Source organism: Stegodyphus dumicola, chromosome 2 (genome assembly GCF_044657685.1).
Source record: "Stegodyphus dumicola isolate Sdum_Otavi_A_Nest chromosome 2, ASM4465768v1".
Classification (NCBI taxonomy): Eukaryota; Metazoa; Arthropoda; class Arachnida; order Araneae; family Eresidae; genus Stegodyphus; species Stegodyphus dumicola.
The window spans coordinates 254,876,675-254,898,201 of NC_140769.1; the positions used below are offsets into that span (position 1 = coordinate 254,876,675).

General features: G+C 33.0%; 1 protein-coding gene and 1 long non-coding RNA gene across 2 annotated transcripts in view; one reads left to right on the forward strand and one right to left on the reverse strand.

Moving 5' to 3' along the window:
- The window catches only part of LOC118197589 (uncharacterized), a 73,095-nt gene that overhangs the window by 39,364 nt on the left and 12,204 nt on the right, over positions 1 to 21,527 (reverse strand). The window contains exons 4-6 of the mRNA XM_085812064.1: positions 16,141 to 16,262; positions 15,609 to 15,808; positions 8,543 to 8,641 (exon numbers count right to left, since the gene is read on the reverse strand). Of these exons, the coding sequence (XP_085668190.1) occupies positions 8,543 to 8,641; positions 15,609 to 15,808; positions 16,141 to 16,262 (421 nt within the window). The remainder of the gene's footprint in view (positions 1 to 8,542; positions 8,642 to 15,608; positions 15,809 to 16,140; positions 16,263 to 21,527) is intronic.
- LOC146998947 (uncharacterized) overlaps positions 1 to 21,527 on the forward strand; it is a 52,749-nt gene that overhangs the window by 7,632 nt on the left and 23,590 nt on the right. The gene's annotated exons all lie outside the window — the stretch shown is intronic.

The following is a 21,527-nucleotide window of genomic DNA, read 5'->3' on the forward strand; positions in this document are numbered from 1 at the left end:
TTGGATTGAATTAAATCTACTTCGCCGACCGCGCATAAACCACAATAGAATAAGTGCATTCTTTAATATTCACTCTATTTGTTTACCATAGCGACACTCTGGCGCTAGGTTCACTTAACAGTATTATATTTCGTTCATATTATAACTCAGAATGCACAAAATTGATATTATTTAAAGAATTATCTAATCGTTGCCACATGTTCTATTCAAATACTACAATAAAGCTAGAACGATGCATAAAAGAAATTTAAGCAAACAAAACAAAAAAGAAACAGTTTTTCACAGACGATTGAGTATTTCTCATTCAATTAATTCAGTTCACACTTCGCGACAAGGCAAACATACATAAAAACTCAAAATATCTGTATTAAAAATTACGAAGTAAATCTTAAACACTTATTTCCTCGAAAAAATTCCAGAAAGGATTAAGCATGATTTAATTCGCAATAATAAATGAAAGCGTTATCTTTGTTGTTGCGAAGCTAAGTTTCTCTAGATTGGCAACAAATCCACTATTCTGCTGTTTCAAATGTAAACAAGCGATGGCCGCCATCAAAAAAAAAAAAAAAAAAAAAAAAAAAAAACACATTAGGCTTAGCGGCACGTAAGCAACTTTAAAATTGCTGATAATTCTAAAAATATTGCATACAGATTTACTAAAGGCATAAAAACCTTAACCGGAAGATAAGAACAACATAATTCAATCATTTTTAAAGCAAAAAATGCACAATTTACAAACATATAAAAATAAAGAAATTGAGATCACTGAGCCAAGTAACAGAGTGGATATATATATGTACATATATATACATACTTTTGGTGCAGCCGATTGCAACCAACATACGAGGTGCACATCTACATGTTATAGTAGTCCTATATACAAAATTTCAACGTTCTGAGGCTACTCGTTTTTGAGTTATGTGAGATACGTGCGTACGTACATACGTTCGTACGGACGTTACGAAAAATTCTCTTCAGAATTCATTTTAAAGCAGTTTTTTAATTTTTTTGGAGGAAAAGAGTCTTTTATTCTGTCCTTAAGTACAGATATCACGCAAAAACATCGTTAAATTGCATTCGATAGCGGTCAAAATGGATATTTTCGTTGAAATATGCTGCCTGAAGCTTTTCGCGATTACAATACTTCCTTTTTACTTCGTACAAGGAAGCAAAAAATAAATAAAATAAAACTTGCAAGCAGGGGTGATCAGTTTTGTTGAGATGCATCGGTTTATTTAATGTTTTGTTTTTGAAATTCTAGATGGAACAGAACCAAACCAAAAGCGCACATATATACATACATAACACACATACACACATAAAAAATAAATTAGGGATGTTTCCGGTATTAATAAAAGAAAGCATGCTCAAGGAATGCATGAACGAGGCTCTTACAATAACAGGAACGTTTCCCAACAATAGCTCTCATGAACTGTTAAAGAACTCTCGTTCCGTTTTCGCCGGAGCGCTGTTCATTTGTTTAGAAAGTGAATCGCTCTTTGAATCGGTTCCGAAGCGGATCGTCCTTCTCTAGTACTTAGGAATTTTTCATTACATCAATGGCGGGTCATATTGTTACGAAAGAGGACTAGGTCTGGAGAAAAATTATAAACCTCCTTAAGAAGACCGCGCACTAATGGTGATGGTGATCGTCTTAGAGAGGTGAAACTCAGTACTAATGTTTAGTTACGTTTTCGGAAATACTGGTCACTTTCAGAAATGGTCGTCTTAGAGATATCGTCGTTACGACAGGGTTGATTATATTTTGAATACGAAGACTAATGATATAATTTGACTACAAGAATGGTTGGTATTTATGAAAATCAGATAAAGAGGGAAAGTCAAAGTGATCATATAATAATAAATAAATATTGTTTTAATCTGATGAATGACATAATAAGTGATTCATTAATAGCGTTTTATGTCAAAAAGAGCATAAACTCAGGAAAAGAGATTACTAGCTCCAAATTAGGGCAAAAGGGGCAATTTGCCAAGAAGGGCTATTAATTTCGTTTTAGCATTTTGCGTTGGTTCATTTTTCAAATTGTTGCCACCAAATATTAAAGCCCTGCATTATATTTAAAGAAATTAAATAATGAAGACTCTGCATGAATGTATGCATGTTTCCCGCACTGTGAAAAAGCAAAGGTACGTAGAGACATCAGGTTTTGAATAACCTAGTCCTCCACTCAAATATGGCATCTGGAAGCCCGAATTTGGAACTTGTTTTATTTTCTATTTCATATTTTGTAAAACTTTAACAAATTTGTGATTAAAAGACTCAACGATTTCAAAGCGAGCAATGGCAACATTGCACGAAAAAAAAAAAAAAAAAAAAAAGCGTTTTTATCTCTAGAGTGCGAGACTGTCCGACGGAAATTGTAAATATATGTTCTTTTTAAATTATTTTGCGATATTGCTGTTGAATTAAATTTTATGGTTTACATGCGAAGAACATGATATTTAATGAAGAAAGTGACTCACGAAAAGTTAAAAAATCGCCCCTTTGAGCTTAATATAAAATCTGAATGCTTTCAGATTTTTTTTCACAATTTTATTACTAATAATTTTGAAATTACTTAATTACGTAATATTTAGTATTCAACTTTGGAATGACATGTATAATGTTTCAAGCATTTACAATGATAGTCCTTAAGGTGTAACACTGGCAGCTGATAAGTATGTTAATATGTTATCATACAACTTCAGAGATTGTTTCGTAATGATACCTTGCGTGAAGACTATTTTTCCCTATCGCTTGTCTTTAACAAGTTTAACTTGGATTTATTATATCAATATGTTTTCCTTCGAATTCGTTCACGTACCATAAGATTGCTTTCATGTAGGCGAACTAAAATACAGCGCTAAAAGGTAAACTGATTTGCTTAAGCAAATCAAAACCTCTTATAATATACCGCCAGTAGTTTGCAATATGTTTCCGGTAGTTTTATAATATACCGCAAGTAGTTTGCAAATATGTTTCCGGTAGTTTTGTAATATACCGCAAGTAGTTTGCAAATATGTTTCCGGTAGTTTTATAATATACCGCAAGTAGTTTGCAAATATGTTTCCGGTAGTTTTATAATATACCGCAAGTAGTTTGCAAATATGTTTCCGGTAGTTTTATAATATACCGCAAGTAGTTTGCAATATGTTTCCGGTAGCTATGGGAACATGTGAAAGCGAGCGAATTCTTCCTGGCATGGAGCCAAACAATTCCACCTACTCCATTTCGTGCGAAAAGCGATTAGTACTTCCGAATAACCCGTAAAGAGGTAGTGATTTCCTTTTAATGCTTTTGAATGTTATCTAAGCATATACTTGAAAGGTTTAATGCATAAAATATTAGGGGTTTAGCTTAGTCCCTCTAGTACACTGACAGCACGCCACTGCCTCATGCCATTACCAAAGTGTATGAAATTCTGTTGCTCGAACACTTTAGTCCAAATGCGCATCAAAATTCATTCCGAAAGACACTGAATTTTAAATCCTACCACTATAATTTACAGAAAATAGCTTTTTTCATATAAGCAAATATGGCAGTGCCCAGTGTGGTTACGAAATGGCATTTGGTTTGCGAAAGAGAAATCTGAGGAACATCAAAAATATTTTATCATAACTAAGAAACATTTTTGAGCTAGTAGGTTAATTTAATAGAAAAATTCTCAGTAAAATAATTTAATAGTAGTAATAATAATCTTTTTCAATTATTATAGCAATCTTCATTTATGTCTTTTGTAATTTCTCTTAGTTAAGTGTCTGCTCGAATAAACTACTGCAGGACGATGAAATAAAGGAAAAGATAAAAGATAATACATCATATTTGTAGAAATGAATTATATTTAAAGGCAACTGACGAATCTAAGAAGAACTATGCATAGTCAGTTAAAGCTTTTATTTACTTAATTTAACCATTTTCACGATGTTTTGATTTTTGGTTTACATTTTTCTGTATAATAATCACTACAGTGTAATCATCTGGATGGCGCTTATAGCACCAGCAGCAGAGCGATAAAGTCGCTGAGCACTGGTAGTTCGAATGGTTCGCTGAACATTGGGGTTCGAATTCCGGCAAACGGGCTGGCTGCATGCTCATTTTTTGTGGTCTCGTTACATGTAACGTGCATACGAGCCAGTTCCCTTTGAAATTCTCCACGAAGGCATCCCGTCCTTTAGGTAAATATCCCTCAAGTGCTTTGCCAAAATCCAGTAAACGAAACCAAACTTATCTCTGTAGGGTCAGAAAATAAGTTTGCTAATTGATTGTAGGTCTTAAACATGTCTTCCATTTAAATAATTTTACGAAACTCCTAATTTAATTTAAATAAATTTGTACGACATATAGTTTGGCCACAATACTCAACAAACATAAAATCTCTAAATATATATGGGAAAAGAACTGCTCATTGTATATGCATCTATTCTTCCTTGTTTACTCTATGAAGATTCTCGTTTCTGAAAATAGACTAAACAACGTGATGACCATAAGCTAGTTACTACGGCACATCAGAAACAATTTGTAGCATAGCTCAGTTAGAAATAGATCGTATTCTTATGGAAATAACCAATGCCATCATTAAATTGTGTCATAAATTTGTATATTTGTGATGCAGTTTTGTCGAAAAGTATATCTCCAGTTAGGTCAAAGAAAGACTGGTATAGTTCAACCGCCTCAACCGCGACCATGAGCGCAAACACGCATGCGCCATTCGGACCGAATTATTTTCAAAATAGGGTGGAAGGATGGAGACTTTCTTTCCCTCCAGCATAGCTCTTTCCGGAGAAGAGAAGACCTTTCACGTCGCAGCAAGTAATACCGCCCCTTTCGGACGAGTCTATGTGTTTTGGCAGAATGCCAACCAGGGTTGCGCTTCAGACGGTCGAACTATACCTTGCATATTGCACAACGAATGTAATTGGTTTCGCAATGGCGTTTGTTATATGAATTGCTGGTTATGCGGTTTAAAATTAACACAGTATCTATACCAAAATAATGCAACGTGCGTTCGTTACGTTGTTTTACGTAACGTAAATTAGTTACGTTGTTTTATATAGTAGCTATAGTGTTAATTTTAAATCGCGTAAATATCAATTCATATAACGAATGCCACTTCGGAACAAATTACATATTCGTTAATAATATGTATATAATAATTACTTATATATATTATATACATATAACAAACACAAAAGCATTGTCTCATTCATATAAAGCTATTTTAATTTTTTTAATTATGAAAATTCAATTGTAAATAAACAAATAAAAAATTACTTATTGCTGCAAACTAATTTGCAATATCATTCAAATTCAGAAAGCATATGTAAATTAAATGCAAGCATCTTAACACATGAAAAATATTTAACAATCCGTAAATTAATCCTAAAAACTTTAAAGAATTTTTTTAAGACTAAATTTTGTTGCATAAAGTGAATAATTGTTGAGCAGGCAGGAGACAGATCTCTTCAAGGGGAAGTTGCCCCCAAACCGAACTTTTCAATTACTCAATTCGTGTTTCGTCAACCATAAAGGCATGGGTAAAGAATAATTACAAACCAAAAAGTGGTGAATTGCCAAAATTAGAAATTTATCTTTAAAAGAATTTCGAGAAATTTAGTAAATTAATTCACTAATAAAAAAATCATTAATTAAAAAGTACATCGCTAATTAGAGTATAAATCCAAAGTAATTTAGAAACCCTCAGCCTATTCTGGTACTTCCCCGATATATACATGTAATACAATAAATAAAATAATTATCTATATAAAAATATAACGTTCGTTCGTTACTTTGTTCTACGTAACGTACGTTCGTTACTTTGTTTTACGTTCGTCTACGTTCGTTCGTTACTTTGTTCTACGTAACGTACGTAAGGTAACGTAAATTAGTTACGTTTATGTAAGTAGTGTGTTAACTTTAAACCGAGTAACTAGCACTTCATATAATGAACGCCGTTGCGGAACGAATTACATATTCGTTAATAATAATAATAATAATAATAATAATAATAATATATATATATATATAAATGTGTTGGTGTATTTAATTATGGCAAAGCACACGAGGGCTATCTGCCTAAGAGGAGGGATGCCTTCGTGGAGGACTTTCTAAGGGAAACTGGCTCGTATACACGTTACACATGAGGAAAACCACGAAAACGCCCATGCAGCCAGCCCGTTCGCGGGATTCGAACCTCGGACCGAACTACCAGTGTTCAGCGACTTTACCGCTCGGCCGCTGGTGGGCTATATATAAATGATTACTTAAATATGTGCGAAAATACTAAGCATGTTTATATTTTGTTTAAAAAAATTCTTTTGTAACTATTATACATAATAATTATGTATGTAATATAATAATTATCTATATCAAAAGTATAATGTACGTTCGTTACTTTGTTTTACGTAACGTAAATGAGTTACGTTTATGTAGCTACTATTTTAATTTTAAACCGTTCCTAGACTGGCTCAAAATCGTTAAATGTACAAAAGAATTCAGAGGATATTAAAAATACCATCAGTGTTCGAAATGCTAGGAATTTATTAATTTATGTTATACCAGAAACGGTAGTTCGCAGCGGAAATAGATTTAGTTAACACCAGAAAGGTACACAATCTCATATATATTTAATATAATTTAATTTAGTCGGACTTTTCCGTTAGATGTTAAAGCCTAGCTACCCCTAGCCTTTTTACTTACTCTGCTTTTGATTTTATAGAAGTTCTAGGTTTCCAGTAACATTGTAAAGGTTGTCTAAAAAGTGCTCAAACATTGGAAGTCAAAATTGAGAATGCCTTTAATGTAATTAGAAAATATGATTATGAAATCATTCATGTACCATTTTGCTCGATGACCTTCTTCCATGTTTCCGGCAACTCCATAATTTCTTCATACTAGAACTCCTGTGGTTTCTAGTAAATAATTAGGCTGCGTGGTTTTTACAGGCCTCTTTTGAAACTAATTCAATACATTCAGAGCGTTTTGCAGAGAAGGAAATAAAAGATAGGCTGACGGTGCAAACTTTCAACCGAGTTCTCTTAACTTCTGGCTTTAATATAATTTCTGATTTGTCGTTAAAGAATAAAAGACGCGGTATGGCCTTGTCAGCATGGTATACGACACCCTTTCTATTTGACAACTTCCGGCCTTTTGTTTTGCAGGTCTGTAGGAACAGTGACTGTAATTGTTGACAGAACAGATCCGAGAGTTATCACTCAACCTGGTGGCAGCAGCTCGTGGTACACGATGCCCATCCATTCTCACCAAACGTATAGCATAACCTTCCTGGGCGCCAGGAACATTTAGTTGCTTCGACTGCGATCCTTTTTGGGCCTTGTCGTCGTAGGTTATCCACTTTTCATCACTTGTTATCAGCCACACCAGAAATGGTTCGATTTCGTTATGTTTCCAGTAGAGTTTAGTAAACAGAAATTCGATGGATCGTAACTTCTTTTTTTTTTGCGACATCATGTGGCATTCAAACGTCAAGTTTCTTTTTGTAGCTAGATCTTTTCCCAAATGGTTGTAACGCTATTTGATTATGGATATTTAGGCCCTTGGCGACATCATACTTGCTCACATGCCAGTCTTGCCTGCTTTTCTGAGTATATCGTCCACTTTTACTGTGATTGATCGCTCACTGCAAGAAGCGTCTTGAACATCGAAATTTCCAGAATGAAGGCGATTAAATCTTCTTTTGGTCGTTGAATCATCTTGTCCATAAACAGCATTTCTTCACAGATCTGCACGGCATTTGTACCTTAAAAAAATTACAAAATGTAGGGCAGTTTTGAGGGAAGTTAACTCATTTTCAAGGCGCAATACGTTACGTCTGAGTGTGAGTTGCAGATCTACTGGTTTCAAATACCAACTGTTAAAAAGTCGTTAGGCGTGATTCGCTGTGATTGATCTAGCTTGAGATTTAGTATATCAATTGTTCTCTCGTGAGCAAAAGACTCGATACATTTTAGATTATCAAGAGGTTTAGTAGCATTCTGAAATGTCTCGACTTTTTAAAAGTTGTTTACGTGTCTTTAAGACTGTCTTAAATTATTTCATGGCCATTATTATTAAGCACAGCAGTAAGTCTATTCATCCGAGCTTATTGTGACGTTACTGCTTGTCTGTGAGTTGGATCTTTTCGCCACTTCTAATTAAACACATTTTTTTCAGAAAGAGATTGGTAATTGCAGTTGGGATAGATCATTTGTTTTCTCATCCTCCTTACTGGAGGGTCATTCTCCTTATCAGCTCTAATTCTCGTTTGGGCTTTCACATGTTTCTGATGAAGGAGGGTTTGTAGTTCTTTAGTATTATAGTACAAGGTGTTTAAAAAAGAATCCCCTGATTTGAAATGAGTAATTATGAAAAATACTTAACAAAGAAACTATTTTACAATGGGGAAAATTTAATCCTCCCAGCACTACCATCAATAACAAACAAACAAAAAATAATTAAAAAAATTTAGACGCACAAAAAAGATACATTTTAGATGTTTGATTTTAAATTTATATCTTTTAAAATAGGTTCCGACAAAATAATTACGATTTGATTAAGGGGTCCAACACCTCCTCTTGCAAGCCAGAGTGGCATGTAGTCGGTGCAGTTGGTCTGATACGGCGGCGGAAGTAGATGTTTTTCATCCTGTAAGATAAATAAATAAAATAAAATAAATTTTAAAAATAAATAAATTTTAAAATTAACCATTATAATTAACAATATTTTCTAATCGAATTAAGCTAAAGCATTTAAAAAATAAACTAATAAATAAATAAATCATTCTTACGTAAGAAACGATAGTAGAAACTAATTTTATTAATAATGCTGGTAATGTAATGTAATATACGAGTTCAGCAACCCTCTTAGCTGATAATAATCGGCCTCGTGGTTAACGCAGCACACCCAACACAAACAAAGAAAAATACAGTTAAAAGATTAAAACAAAAGATGAAAACACATTAAAACAGAAATAGAATCAAAAACATCAAACCAAAATTCACCAGTATTGTTCTATTGCCATTTATAAAGATCATCAAATCTAAACTCTTTTATTGCGACACTAGAATTCCTTTATGTTACCATGTTTTTCCCTAATATGTCGCTATAATACTCAGTCTTCTACGAAATGTCGTGCATTGCCTTCAGCACTACAAAAACTATTATTTTGCAAATTAAATCTTTTGGTACTTTTTCGTTTCGCCGACGCAAATCTTGCGAAGCAGACTTTATTGGCGACAACATACAGTATACACATAAAAAATGTTAGCAAGTGTTAATGCTAAGAATTTTTTATTTTGAAGGCATAAACATTTTAATATGGTTTAAAATTTTCTAAAAAGCTAATAAATAAAGACAATAAATTTGTAAAAAGACATTAAGACATTTAAGAGTTTACTATGCTTTAACGGTTCAACATCCTGATTCGCCGGTTCGTATCACGTGACCGAAAGTGATCTCATCTCACGTAAACTACACTACAAAAATATGATTCTCTCAGTAATTATCTACATTAATTTCAAGTTAAATCTTCGTTTGGAATACAAGTTTAAACGCAAGAATTATTTCAATTCGTACCAATAGCTTACTCAGAAATTACGTAACACCGCAGTGCTTTACTTTGCTAATGCATTTTCATTAGAATTGATGAATTTAACCCTTGATTTTGCCCTTTTCTATATTTTCGCCTTCGAGTGAGCGGTGTGATTGCATTCTAATTGACTTAATTACCGCGAATTGTCTTAGAGCATAAAATTTAACTATCTTGTAAAAATTCTATGTAATTGTATGCCAGTATTGATAGAAACAATCAATCTGATAAGAAATGGCTGCGATTTGTTTTGAAAATGAGGCGTGAAAGGTTACCAGCGAAGGCATCAGTTGTACCATTCTTGGCGACTTTATCGTTTGCGCCGACAAAACGGAAAAGTACCAATCTTTTCATTAAATGCAATAATTATTTGATTGTAATCAAAATCACATATCATTGTTATATTTTTAGAAACTTCAAAGTTCAACAAATAATTTTTTTTTCTCGAAATCTTCCATTTCTTTTTCCAGCAATCGTAATAGAAATCCTTGATTTTTCCAATAACAGTTCTTTTTGATGCTTGAATATCGAACGCATCCCCGGCATTACCCATAAGCAGCCTCTTTGGCCAGCATGTGGGCCCTCTCATCATTGCCTTTAACACCGATATGGGCTTTCATCCAGTTCGTTTTTACTTCATGTATTTTCTCAACTTTTACATGGAGATCTTTTATGTATGAAACCGAAATATTGGTGTTATCAACATCTAGTGCTTCCAGATAATAAAGATTATAACCAGATAATGAAGACTGTACATATATTAACACACGTTTTTTACAGTCAAGTTTTCATCAATCCATTTAAGAGCAAATATGATAGCAACCAATTCGGCTTGGAAAACCGAATTGTAAGGTTCAAGTCTATTTCTGTACCAAACAAGTAAACCACATATGTTACACCAATTCCATTATTGTCATAACCCGAACCGTCAGTAAATAAGTCCAGTTCTCCGACACAAACATTTTTTTCTTCTCCAATATTCCACTGCTTTTCTTAATGCAGGATGTATACTGCTAACATTAAAGACAGAAAAATATGTATTATATGAAGCACAACTTCCGTAAGTAATAAAACCAACATTTTGTGAACGTAGTTTAAATTTATCATAATACAGGGCGTTTATAAAGTCCCGGACCCATTTTGATGTTTAATAACTCATAAAATAATGAAGATAGGAACAAACTTATGGCATTTATTGATGGAATGACTTATATATTTTCCTTTTCAGGTTTGAATATCTTTACTTTTGTAAATATCGTCTGCGCGTGTGGTTAATTTCAGATAATTTCATTTTCCAGTCTAAATATCTGCACTTTTCATCCTCTGCTTATTAATTGCATTTTTCTCTCTTTTGTTTTTGGCAACTATTGCAATGTTATGGACTTTTTCCTTTGGGGATTTGTAAAGGACAACGTTTACAGGAGGAGAGTGTCGAACATGGATGACCTAAAAGCCAGAATTACAACTGCAATAGCCTCTGTGGATGCCGACATGCTTGCCGGTACCTGGCATGAAAATGAATATCGACTTGATATTCTCCGTCCAACGAAGGGGACACACGTGGAAATTTATTGACAAGTATCATGAAACTTTTTGAATCCATCTAACCATTTATGTTATTAATTTTAATCTATCTTTATTATTTTATGAGTTATTAAACATCAAAATGGGTCCAAGACTTTATAAACACCCTGTATATCGAGACGGGCGGCTTATCATAATGAAAAGGATAAAATATCGAGAGGGGTGATATACCGACCGTCCAATATGCAAACGACTTCCGTCGAAACTGATTTAAAGCATCTGGTCAAAAGCAGCAGCCACGGCCGTTGTATTGTATCCAATTTATTTCTGATTCCTTATAATACTGGTATGATACATGTTCTTAAGACATATTAACTATTGTTTCAAAACTGCTCATCAACTTTCTCTAAGTAATAATTCTGCTATAATCTGAACGAAAAGTTAAAATCCTTTTTAAGTTATAAAAAATTATTTTTATTAATCGTTTAAGAACCTGAAAGCTTTCAGATTTTATATTTCCATTTTTTATTAATACTAACGTTTGGCGTGTTTTAAATATCACGTTCTTGGCGCTTACACCATGTAAAGTTCGACTGAAGATCTAAATCTCAAAATATTTAAAAACAACATATCTCTAGAATATCCCATAGAAAATCTTGCGCTCTAAAGATAAAAATGTTTTTTTTTTCGTACAGTGTTGCCACTGCACGCTTTGAAATTGTTGAGTTTGTTAATCAAAAATTAGTTAAATTTTACAAAATATGATATAGATAATAAAACAAATTCGGAATTCAAAATTCAACCTTCCAGGTGCCCAAATTGGAGTGGAGGACTACGCTATTCAAACTTTGATGGCTGTAGGTACTGTTGTTTTTTGACAATGGGAGAAACATGCATGCATTGGTGCAGGTTCTTCATTATTTAATTCCTTTAAGTATGATACAGGGAGATAGTATTTGGTGGCAATAATTTGAAAAGCGTTACTCGTTTATAATGATTCATCGAAAAATGCCGGTTTGAAACTAATATCCCATTTGGCACTAATGTCCCTTTTGGGCTAATAATATGGCTTGGATATTCGCAAGCCAAGTTTCTTTTTTTATTTTTATTAATTGAATTAATAAATCCTTGAAAACCTAAAATCTAGATTTAAATTCTTTTCGTTTAACACAGAAGAAGCATGTTTTTATATAAAATAGACTATATGAATCTCACTAATTTTTTAAAACGTTTTGGTTAAATAATGAGATAGAGAAATTAGTTATTCTTTCGCGGTCAATTCAGGTTAATTTTTAGTCATTTCATTTTGACTAAAAAAAGAAAACTTCCGTTTGATCAACGAATTAGGCTTAAAAGCACGTGTAACACATACAAACTCGAACGGCCTTGAAACCTTCCTCGTGTGCCTATTCCAACACTTGGCACGTACGTAACGCAGGCAAAACGGAACAATGCTAAAAATAGACTGTCAGAAAAACATTGTGTATTCATAACGCCAGGCAACTGATGGGTTAATGAATTCTTGCCTCCTACTTGTTCTATGAATCAAAAACATCGCATTCAAAGTTGTGATTCTTCTGTTTTTCGATTTTCAGAAAATAAAACTATATAAAATCCTCGTTTCATACTATGTTAATGATAAGGAGTTATTGATTACACGCTAGTGTTATTGGTTATGAAATGAAACCGGAGTATTGAGTAAAATGTGCACTTAATGCTTTATTTTAAGTTTAATCGACCACTTGGAACCAGATCCAGTTTGCACGAATATCAGAAGGTTAGGTTAGGTGAAGTCAGTGAATATTCTAAGAGCAAATAAGTGCTATCTGGCGAGGTGAAGGAATGCTTTCGAGGAGAACTTTCTAAAGAAATTAATTCTTATTCACGTTAAACATGGAGAAAAACAAATATCAGAGCGAAATGTCTGCATGAGAGATATTAGTATTAATAGTTAAAGTCAGGTCTTGCCAAATTCAAGAGCGAAAGGTGTACGTTCAAAATCGTTTTTACGTGGCCTGTATTTTCACTGCCGTTGCCATCTACTTATACTTCCAGCTTCAAAAAAATTCATGCTATGATATTTTTTAATTAAAAAAATTACGAAACGTAACTTTTTCCACGTTTTTCTTCCGTTTCCACGTTTCTTTCTATTTAAACAATTAGTAAAAATTTATATTTAATCTAAATGATGGAACACAAAATGTAGGAATCCTGTACTACAAAAATTTACTGCGAAATTTGATTCTAAAGTTTGGGATACTTCAGATTTTTCAGATCAAAAAGTTTTATCGCTTTCATTCAGATATCAGTTAAAAATAAATTAGAATCGTTCGAAGTTGATTCCCCCCCCTTCATTTAATGGCTTTCAGTGGTATTCTTTAATGATTTACTGGTATTTATAATATTTTACTTCTAGTAGGCTAAAACTGTTTTTATAGAAATAATTTGCTTCGAAATGTTAAAAATTTATGAATAGTATTCCCATACAATTTTTTTTTAATTTTAGGGATATATAATTTAATAGCCTGTCTCTCTCTCTCTTTGTGTCTCTTACATACACATGAAAAAGAAATTTAACAATTTAACTAAAAATTGAAAAATAATAAATCGTATAGTTTAACAGAACCAACAAAAATACTACTGAGTTTTAAATAAAAGCATTAAAATTATAAAAAACATTTTTATTACTTTTATCTTTTTAGTCTGACATATTATTAATCGATATATTCAACTGAAAAATAATTTTTAAACAATGAATTATCACTTTTGTATTTCCGGTAATCGTAAATAAGTCAGTGATTTTGCTAAACAATGAGAAATTGCGTTAAAATCTCATAATATTATTTAAAACATGTTTTTCCGCTATATCCGATAGTGCAAAGAGTACAATTCTGAGTTTTTTAATTTGTTCGTCGATATTGCGTGAGAATCATTTAAACATTAAATCAAAAGATAAGTAAATCGAATTTTGAATGAATCGCTTCACCACATTGTGTATTATCGACTACAAGCAGTGTAAGTGTAAAATTTGAACTCGACAGCTTATCAGGAAGTTTAAAAATAGATGACAACTTCTGACAATAGCGATAAACAGCATGCGGGAAATAAGTAAAAATTGATATTAAAAATGCTAACGTAAATGTTGCTTTGGTGCTGCATTAATAAAAAGAAAAAAGAATCTAATATGAACACCAAATGACTTCCTTGTAAGGCCTATTAAATTATACTATAAAGGGGGCGTGTTGAATAAGGTCATATAAGAAGAAGGAAGTCCTTTATAGTGTAACAATTATTTATTAACAGGTTTACGTTACACATGGAAATTACATTAAATTTAAGAAAATCACAGAGCAAGAGACTGAAACAACCTATCAGGTTAAACACTTGGCTTTTCCTGAAGTCCTTTTTTGGCAATTCACCAGAGGGCACCCTTGTTGTTACAGTTAGTCCAGCAGTTTATATTAGCAGCAGAGTTTATATTAAAGGATTGGTTAAAACACACATTTTTTGCTATATTTCATTTAAACTCCCCGCTTCCTCGAATTTTATTAGAGGTATATTTCTTACTCAGCAATTCAGTTCTGACTTCGTGGCAAGGGAAAAATATATAAAAACTTAAAAAATCTCAATTAAAAATTATAATACACAGAAACCCCTAAAACACCGACTATAGTTTAATACAGTTAAAAAAAAATACCATTTTTACAATGAAAATTATTCTAGAGGAAAATAAGCAATTCAGGTGGCGGGCAGAAAGACAAAATGTTCGGTGCACAAATGTTTAAAGATAACTTCCGGTCCCACTGAGCAGCACCAACTGACTTAATTCACTAAAGCACTAGGTATTTTGCAATTCGGCGAGGCTGCACTGGTTTCGCCGGCCGTGATATTTGTTAGTACTATTCAGATAGAAAGAAATTTCTACCCTTGTAGAGTCATTAGGTTATTCTGAAGCAAGGGACGTTAAAATATGCAGTGTCCTCACCGGGACAAGAAACCCGGATCTCTCGAATACGTATCGAGTTTGCTTCCAATTACACCACGAAGGCATGCGGAAAGAAGGGAGAAAATACATTATATGCTCAAGCAAAGTAACAAACGTCTGAAAATGAGTGCTGCTGGTCTCTTCTCCAACGTATTAAATAATTTTGTTAACTATTAGCCCGAAACATGAACAGGGCTTGTCATTTGCATGTTAATTTAAGACGGGTACTTCAAGGTCGTTGTCAGCCCTTCCCATTTGCGATAGTAACTCGTGTTATCTTCACCGTATATGAGACTGTAATTCAAGTCAGCCTTAATAAGCTTTCTTTTCACGAAGTGAAGTATGCTAAAGTGGAATGCAGTAGGGCAAAAAATTTAAACGAGTCCACATTTTTTCCGCAGCTGTTATTTCCATGGTAACAAGTCAAATTGAGTGGCGGAAAGTAACCTTGAAGTTCCTATTTTAAAGTAACAAGTTATAGTATAAACATTCGTGTGTATAAGAAACTGGAGTACCTGCTTTACTTTGATCTGGTATCTTTTTCCTGCAAGAAAGCCTTGTCCAGATACGAAAGGATTTACTGTAAGATATGGAGAATGGATAGCCAATTGGACTGCCGGAGAACCAGGATAATTATATTTTGGTCTTTGAGGCAAATCCGGTGGAGCGTCTGTATCCCGGTTTGAGATATCCATGTAGAATTCCATTTCGATTTCTGAAAAAGGAATTCATTAATAAAATATAATTATAATTTGTTAAACAAACAAGGATGATATCAAGCCTCAAGATGTTAGTGTTAATCACATTGTACAAATTCAATATAAAATGCTCACATTCTGATAGTTTCACTATTGTTGCTGATTTTTTTCTTTTAGCCTTAAAAGGGACATTAGTCCCAAATGGTTAAGTAGCGAATTGCCATTTCTTTTACGTAGGAAAACTCTCTCTTTTAAGTAGCAAATTACTATTTCCTATTAAAATCTTCAGTTTAATTCAATTTTAATAAAAGCGTGTTATTAAATGAGAAATTGGATATTTCATACTTACTCTCAGATTTCTTGATTTTCTGAATTTTTCTTGTGGGGTCAGACCAAAGTGAATTTAGAGTGAAGCAGAAATTTAATATTTTGGAATCACTATAGTATGAACCATAGATGACATTATCCATACTGTAAGAAACAAGGAGATTGTAAAATATCACAAATATACCATTTTATTTAGTTTATTTCTCTTTCTTTTATATGGATCTCATATTTTCAACCACGTTAATGTTTTAATGAAATATATCAAAATTCAAAAATATAAATTACTCAATAGATATCTAATATCAAATGTATTGACTATGGGAAAAGGGAAGTGCAGTGTCACAGTTGTGAAATATTTTGATTTCGATAGTTGATTCAATATTAGATCCATTACCCGTATTAAAATATAAATAGTGTTACGAATTTTGTACACAGATAGATGGTTTTGGCGCAATCATATGTGAAATTGTTGTACAGTACAAAGTTCGTAATCCAGAATCCGTAATTTGTAAGTATTTGGATGATTGTGTGTTTTAAACGGATATCGCAAGTTTTTCCGTAATAAGCATCTGTCTAAAATTTTGAGCCATTCGCGCCTTTGCTTTAAAGAAATCATCGCTATGGATATTGTAATATAGTGATTTTTTGAGAGAGAATACTTTCAATCAGTAACATTATTTCAGAAAGGCTTTAGTGTTAAATAGCGAATAATCACCAACAGTTGGTGCCATTCGAAAAAAGAAAATTTTGAAAATTCATTTTAAAGATTCGATCATTTTTTCTATCAACAACCATTTTTCATTGAGGTGGATAATTTCGTTATTTCCCTTTCTGATACTTAAACTTTTCAACAAAACAGTTGAATACATGAATTAATAACTTTTTTCTTTCAACTTTAATGGTGGGAGTAAAAAAATAATATTTATGCTCGAGATACTAAATAAAACAATTAAGCCTTAAAGAAAGGAAATATGGATTTAAAATTTTAAATCTTTGATTTTGTTTCTGTAGATTAGGCTTAGTTGCAATTTGCCTGCTTTAAAAAAATTTTTTTTGCGGCATTCTCCCATATAAATAACCCTTTTTTTCGTCTGCAGGAAGTTAATTCTTATTTTTGATTGTAACAGCCATTATTAATAATTTTTTTCTTTCAACTTTAATGGTGGGAGTAAGAAAATAATATTTATGCTCGAGCTACTAAATAAAACAACTAAGCCCTGAAGAAAGGGAATATGGATTTAAAATTTTAAATCTTTGATTTTGTTCCTGTCTATTAGGCTTAGTGGCAATTTGCCTGCTTTTAAAGAAAAATTGTTTGCGCCATTCTCCATCTCCATAGTAACGTAAAATAACTCTTTTTTTTTCGTCTGCAAGAAGTTAATTCGTATTTTTGATTTTAACAGCCATTATACAATTCTTCCTATTGTCAGTATTTGAAATCCGAAATTAACCACATAAACATTACAAGCGATGAAAAACTATTGTTTTTCGTTGCTGATTTTCAACTGAAGTGCCAAAACATTGATACAGATAATTTCTATTGAGATAGCATAATAGCGTTATCCAAGCACCCCACCGCTGCTTCCGCCAATAAGTACATAAAATGATAGATATCTGTGAAAGCTTCTAGAACTGTTTATGCCTTCCGAATGGACATTTTTAACGATTTCAACTGTCTATTTATAAAACGATTCACTGTTATGTCAATGATTCTCAAACCTTTTTATACTCCGCTCTGCTTAGAAATATTTCATTAGTGTTCGTTATGTGTTCATTAGTCTTCATTAGTGTTTCATTCATGAAAGGTTGGTGGGATGTCGTAAAAGTTGCGCGAATCTTCTAGAGGAACTGAAGCTTCTTTTTAACACTTTAACTGCCGTGCCATCCGTATTCGGGTGAAAATTCTTTGAGTACTTACGTGGTAAAGAAGATATTAAAAAAAAAAGATTATTAATTGTTGAAAGAAAAAAACGAAAATGATTGTTGCTGACAGCAAAATTCATTCCGTTCACTAAACTGAATTGAGTTTTCTTCGATAATCAAATTTTTGTTTCTCTCTAAACAATCAATTCTTGTAAAATATAATTAGTAGTATCTACACAAATATTATCATTGCATTTATTAGTATTATAATGAGAATTTAAAGACATAATCTTGTTTATAATTATCTTTCTGAAAAATCTCGACTGCTCCTCTTTGCTACTTTTCGAATTTCTGTAATCCTCGCAACAGTTTTCTTCTTAAAAATTACTCTTTTATTTTTTTTTTCAGACAATGCAAAAAATTGGGCAAACAATTTTAACACAAAAAAAAAATTTCAACCATTTGTCACTACAGAAAAAATATTTGGAAAAGAAGAAATAATTTTAGAATTTCTCACCCTTTCTTAGATACTTCGTTCTTGAGAAAAAGTTTTAAACTGCATGCATATCCCAAAATGTTTTATTTTAGACGTTCTAAACACCTACGACCGAAAACTTTTGAGGCACGGTATAGCAGTGCTCGTGTCCTAAAGGAGATTTTTCTTACAAATTCTCGGGCCAGTCAACGTGTTAATATACGAGTACAAGCAGTATTTCATTCGCTTTTCCTCTTTCTAAAAAGGCTTTCGTCAACTTCTGTTACAGTTGAGGAGATTTTTTCTTACAAATACTCGTTCCAGTTAATGTGTTAATATACAAGCAGTATTTTATTCGCTTTTGCTCTTTGTAAAAAGGTTTTCGTCAACTTCTGTTACAGTTGAACTCGTTTATAACGAGCTAGAAGGGAGGGTGATATTTGTTCGTTACAATCAATGCTTGTAAAAATCAGGTTTGTAAAAAATCATAAAAATATATGTCATATTATATAATTTTTATTTCTGTACAGTACAAATGTCTCTATCTTTTCTACAGTACAAGTTGTCTCTTTCTTGTGTTATTGTTCTTCGGAGGAGTCTCTTGACCCGAAAAACATTATAATTTGCACCTTTAGGTTCAAAAATTATTTGAAGATTTTCTGCGCAGTCAAAAGCCATTGAGTATGTTGGAGGGCGGTTTAACTTGAAGTTCTTTATATTCGTCGTTATCAGCTTCGCTTTCATTATTTTTTTCATCTGCTTGAATCTTTAGCTTGAATTTCAGCTACAATGTCCTCGGGAGGAGTTATCTCGAAGTGTTAATATTGATGTCATGAGATACATAATTTTCAGTTTCTTCTCTACTCATTTCCAAATTTCCCAAGATGTCTACTTCTTCTTTTTCTACAGTCAATTGCCTCTCTTGAAAAATGTCCATTCCAGGTTTACGGAAGCAATTGGTAATGCATATTCATGTAACGTTTTCCATGCATAATGCATCAAAGTTATCGCTTCGAGTACGTTCACATTAGCACTTTATGCTTATTTTTTCTCTTCTATCCATGAACATCAAACTCAAGTGCTTATAAAAGTTTGAATTAAAATTTCTGATGATAGGCTGGGTAACATTTGTAGAATTCGGTAGTAAAAATTGAATCCTATTTCAATACTCCCCAAGATAAAAAATACCGCACAGCATTTATGACTCATCGCTAATTTTCGCTTGACTTCGGAATGTTAAAGAAATTTTTCCAAGATAGAATTATCTGAGCTGCAGAGATGGAAGTCAATAGAAATTTTACGAATCGCAAAAATATTACTCGCTGTAACCGGGATTTGCTCGTTAAAAGCGAATTATGTTCCATAGACTTAGCATTGTACCAAACAGGTATTTTTGATTTCCTCGTTAAATCCGAGTTCTCGTTAAATCAGGGCTCGTTTTAAGTGAGCCACACTGTGTTTTCGTTGGCCTTTCCCATTATACCAAAAGCTCTGGTTACAATATTATGTATACAAACTTCCTGTAGATAATTGTTCCAGCTTATTACATTTTTGTCGGCCGCATTCAGCTGACCATATGTTGTCCATTAATACATAAAGCTTTGATCATAGGATCACGTAACGTCGAAAATAATTCAGTACTAGCTGTTCTATAGATGGTAGATACCGAATTTTAATCATTTCTTTCAAAATGCTAAAGAAAAATACAGAAATAACATTTAATTTATAACCTTATTCATAAAAACCCAAGATGTCTATCGACAATTAATCAGGGTTACATCAAACGAAAGCACAGATGTTATGAGTTTGCTATTGCATCACGCTTATCCATAATTGGCACTAAATCTCGCTGCTTGGCGACAGTTTCACGGTCAAAGGCACCGTTTTTTAAAATTTTATTTTGAGAGAAATATAAGTTAATTGCTCTAATCTTTCGTTCCTCGAATTTTTGGAGAAAATTATTAAAATTTAGAGCCTGCCTTCTATGATGCAAGATGTACTATGCAACATGAACTTCGCAGAATTATGCAGTTCGCTTGAATTTGGTAATCTCGATATTGCACGATTGATAATTGAAAATGAATACAGCCTAGTATGATCAATCCCGTTTCTAACGCTTTGGACGAGTAAAATGCTATGAGCTGCAAAAACTCCCATGAATATATGGATTCCACATAAACACAGACGACTGCGCAAACTATGATGCCTCCATAATGATGAGGAGTTTCCTGTTCTGGAATTCAACGGAGTATTTACTAACGTCTCTGACAGGTAAACACTATGTGCTCATCTAATCGGATGAGTTGCACATTTTCATATCCCGCATTCATTCTGTTAGATTGGATTGTTGCAAAAGTTAAAAAAGCAGCTGTAAAAGTCGAGAGACTCAAGTTATATATAGAGGACCACACTTCATCTTTGACTATGGACTTGTGTCTTGGCCAGGTAGGTCACCAGATCTTAGAATTATTAAACAAGTCTGCGTCATGCAACGCACTTGAAGAATCTAAACATTTCTACACTGTATATACAAAGAACTTATACAGGTTTCCGAGGAAATTGTCTATTGTCGTATTTATTATCTATTGTCTTATCATCTACAGAAACTTCCTCACAGTCGAAGTGTACGTTTTTCCAGTTCTACACTCTATTAGTTTTGGTTTAGTTTGGTTTATTGAATTACGGCAAAGTACACTAGGGCTATCTGCCTAGGGGGTTGATTCCTTCGTGGAGGACTTTCTGAGGGAAACTGAATCGTATACACGTTACACTTGGGGAAAACTACGAAAACGCCCATGCAGTCAGCTCGTTCACGGGATTCGAACCTCGGACCGAACTACCAGTGTTCAGCGACGTTACCGCTCGGCCGCTGGTGAGCCCTACACTGTATTAGAGAACCAGTTTAGTTTTCAACTGAAACAACTTAACTACTACTATTTAGCCCTTTAGTAACAATGTGCAATTTTTACTAACTTTTATTAGTCTATAGGGGCATTTTGCCCAGAAGGACTATTAATTTCGTTTTGACATTTTGCGTTGATTCACGATAAGCGTTGTTTCATTTTTCAAAA